Source organism: Cucurbita pepo, unplaced genomic scaffold (genome assembly GCF_002806865.2).
Source record: "Cucurbita pepo subsp. pepo cultivar mu-cu-16 unplaced genomic scaffold, ASM280686v2 Cp4.1_scaffold002244, whole genome shotgun sequence".
Classification (NCBI taxonomy): domain Eukaryota; kingdom Viridiplantae; phylum Streptophyta; class Magnoliopsida; order Cucurbitales; family Cucurbitaceae; genus Cucurbita; species Cucurbita pepo.
This window is the reverse complement of record NW_019648329.1, coordinates 1-2,206: the sequence shown is the minus strand read 5'-3', so window position 1 is coordinate 2,206 and position 2,206 is coordinate 1. Positions and strand designations below refer to the sequence as shown.

Genomic DNA, 2,206 nt, shown 5'->3' with positions numbered 1-2,206 from the left:
TAGTTCATATTCTTATTTATTTGGTTCAGTATGAGAATTAGTATTGCTATGCTTATATAAAGGCTTATCTAGCCTTGTTTTGAGGCGTGGAATCAATGTCATTTTGTATTTGCCTAAAGGTAATTGGGACGAACTTTGTTGAGAGACTTTGTAGGGTAAGAGTTCAAGAGATACACTTATAAACACTTCAGTTATAGTGATTGGCTGCCACCCGTGAATGAGGGGAATTTCTCTCTTCGAATCATATTAATCTTTGTCTCTTTGTTTAATTTTTATTTGTGGGTGAGTGAGTGCGATCAATCTTGCTTCTGCTTTTGTTACAACAATTGGGTATCATAACTTTTTGGTTGTGGCATTACGGTACAACAATTACAAGCCAGATCTCTTTCATTCCGAGACAGAAAACCAATCCCATTTCTGTGAAAACTGTATACTTTATTACACAAAGTTTCTGAAATATTATTACATTCTACAGAGGAACAATTTCCACATTTTGAACAACAGTGATTGCCTTCTATTACTGAATCATTCTACAACTATCATGATGCTTTTGTTTTAGTATGGTATCTAAGGCTGTGATAATTTCCTTGTGAGTTTTGAAGATGTGCTTTCATTTTGTACAGTTCTTCTACGCTTTTGCAATATCAACTTTCAGTTCTATGTCCTGACGAAGCCATTAGGACCCCAACAGCCACCATGAACATTAACAACATGCTGATTAGCAAAGCATATGTTTTCTTGGACGATCTACGGTATTCTCCAAATAGAAGGATTCCCCAAAACGTGCTCACGAGTGGAAGCGCCTGAAACAACCATTAGAAATCCAAACAACAATATAAATGACCTTTTCAAGGATATGTATTTCTTGGCTAGTTGAGCTAAATTCAGGTTGACAACAATATATTCACAGCTTCAACACGACACTACACTAACTGCACTTTATCACTTTACATTACAGGTTTAAGATGGATGAATGTTTTGAAAGGACTGAACCAAAAATCTTGAAAGTAAAGCATTTGGAGCAAAGAAGTGACCTGCACAGCATCTGCTGCTGCATAACCAGCAGCTTGACCACCCATAAACTGCAGACCATTGCCAAAGCCACACAAGAATCCAGCCAAGAAGGCCCATCCTCTACCATTCCAGTCATTCACATATGCCTTGAATGTTGTTTTTGGCGAGTTAAGTACAGGGTGGTAAAGGAAGACGACGTTGAGAACGATGGCTATGACGAAACAAGAGACCGAGAAGTAGAAGAACGCAGTGTAGACCGCCAAGTGCGGAACGCCGTCCTTTAGAGTGTGCCATTGATCGTTTGTTGCCAAATTGAATGCCGGTGAGAAGAGAGAAAAGCAAACACCAGCAAAGAAAGTTATGAACAATCCAATGACTGTGCTCTTACCAAACACCTGCAAGTTTGAATTTGTATAATTTAGAACATGTTATTTGAATCACATTTATTTCCCTTTGAATCATTACATACCTTAATGGATCTTCTATTCTCAAGTTGAACAAGAAAATCTGCAGTCCCAGCTTTTGGCTTCAATGAAGAATAATCAGCACTTTCCAAGTCTGCTGATTCAACCATATAGATGTCAATTTTATAACACAAAAAGCCACAAACTTCTATTGTTCATTACAGAAGGATGACTGAAAAAGCTATCATGAAGCTCTAAATTAAAAGATTTACCCTGGCTTGACTTGGGAGGAACATCAGTTGTGCTGTCAAAAAATGGATATTATCAAACAGATATGTATATGAATAGTCAAATCGATTAATATTTCTATTAAAAAAACGAACAAACTATGGATCTCACACCCTTATAAGGAATGTTTTGTTCCCCTCTCCAATCGATGGGGGATCTCACAATCCATCTCCCTATGGGAGCCAGCGTCCTCGCTGGCACGCTGGCACACCGCTCGGTGTCTAGCGGAATGTTTTGTTCTCCTCTCCAACTGATGTAAGATCTCACAATCCACTCCCTTAGGGGCCTAGAGTCCTTGCTGGCACACCACTCAATGTCTAGCTCTAATACCATTTGTAACGACTCAAGCCCACCACTAGCAAATATTGTCCGTTTTGGCTTATTACGTATCGTCATTAGCTTCACGGTTTGAAAACGTGTCCGCTAGAAAGAGGTTTCCACAACCTTATAATGAATGTTTCATTACTCTCTCCAACCGACATGAGATCTCACAATCCACC

General features: G+C 39.0%; 1 protein-coding gene across 1 annotated transcript; it reads right to left on the bottom strand.

Annotated features, from left to right (window-relative positions):
* Positions 1 to 369: 369 nt before the first annotated feature.
* On the bottom strand, positions 370 to 1,730 carry LOC111786648 (ureide permease 1-like; the record flags this gene model as incomplete). The annotated part of the gene is made up of 4 exons (XM_023666881.1): positions 370 to 803; positions 1,035 to 1,409; positions 1,484 to 1,572; positions 1,691 to 1,730. Coding segments are annotated over 4 exons (663 nt in total), but the record flags the coding sequence as incomplete, so codon positions are not given.
* Between the last annotated feature and the right edge of the window lie 476 nt (positions 1,731 to 2,206).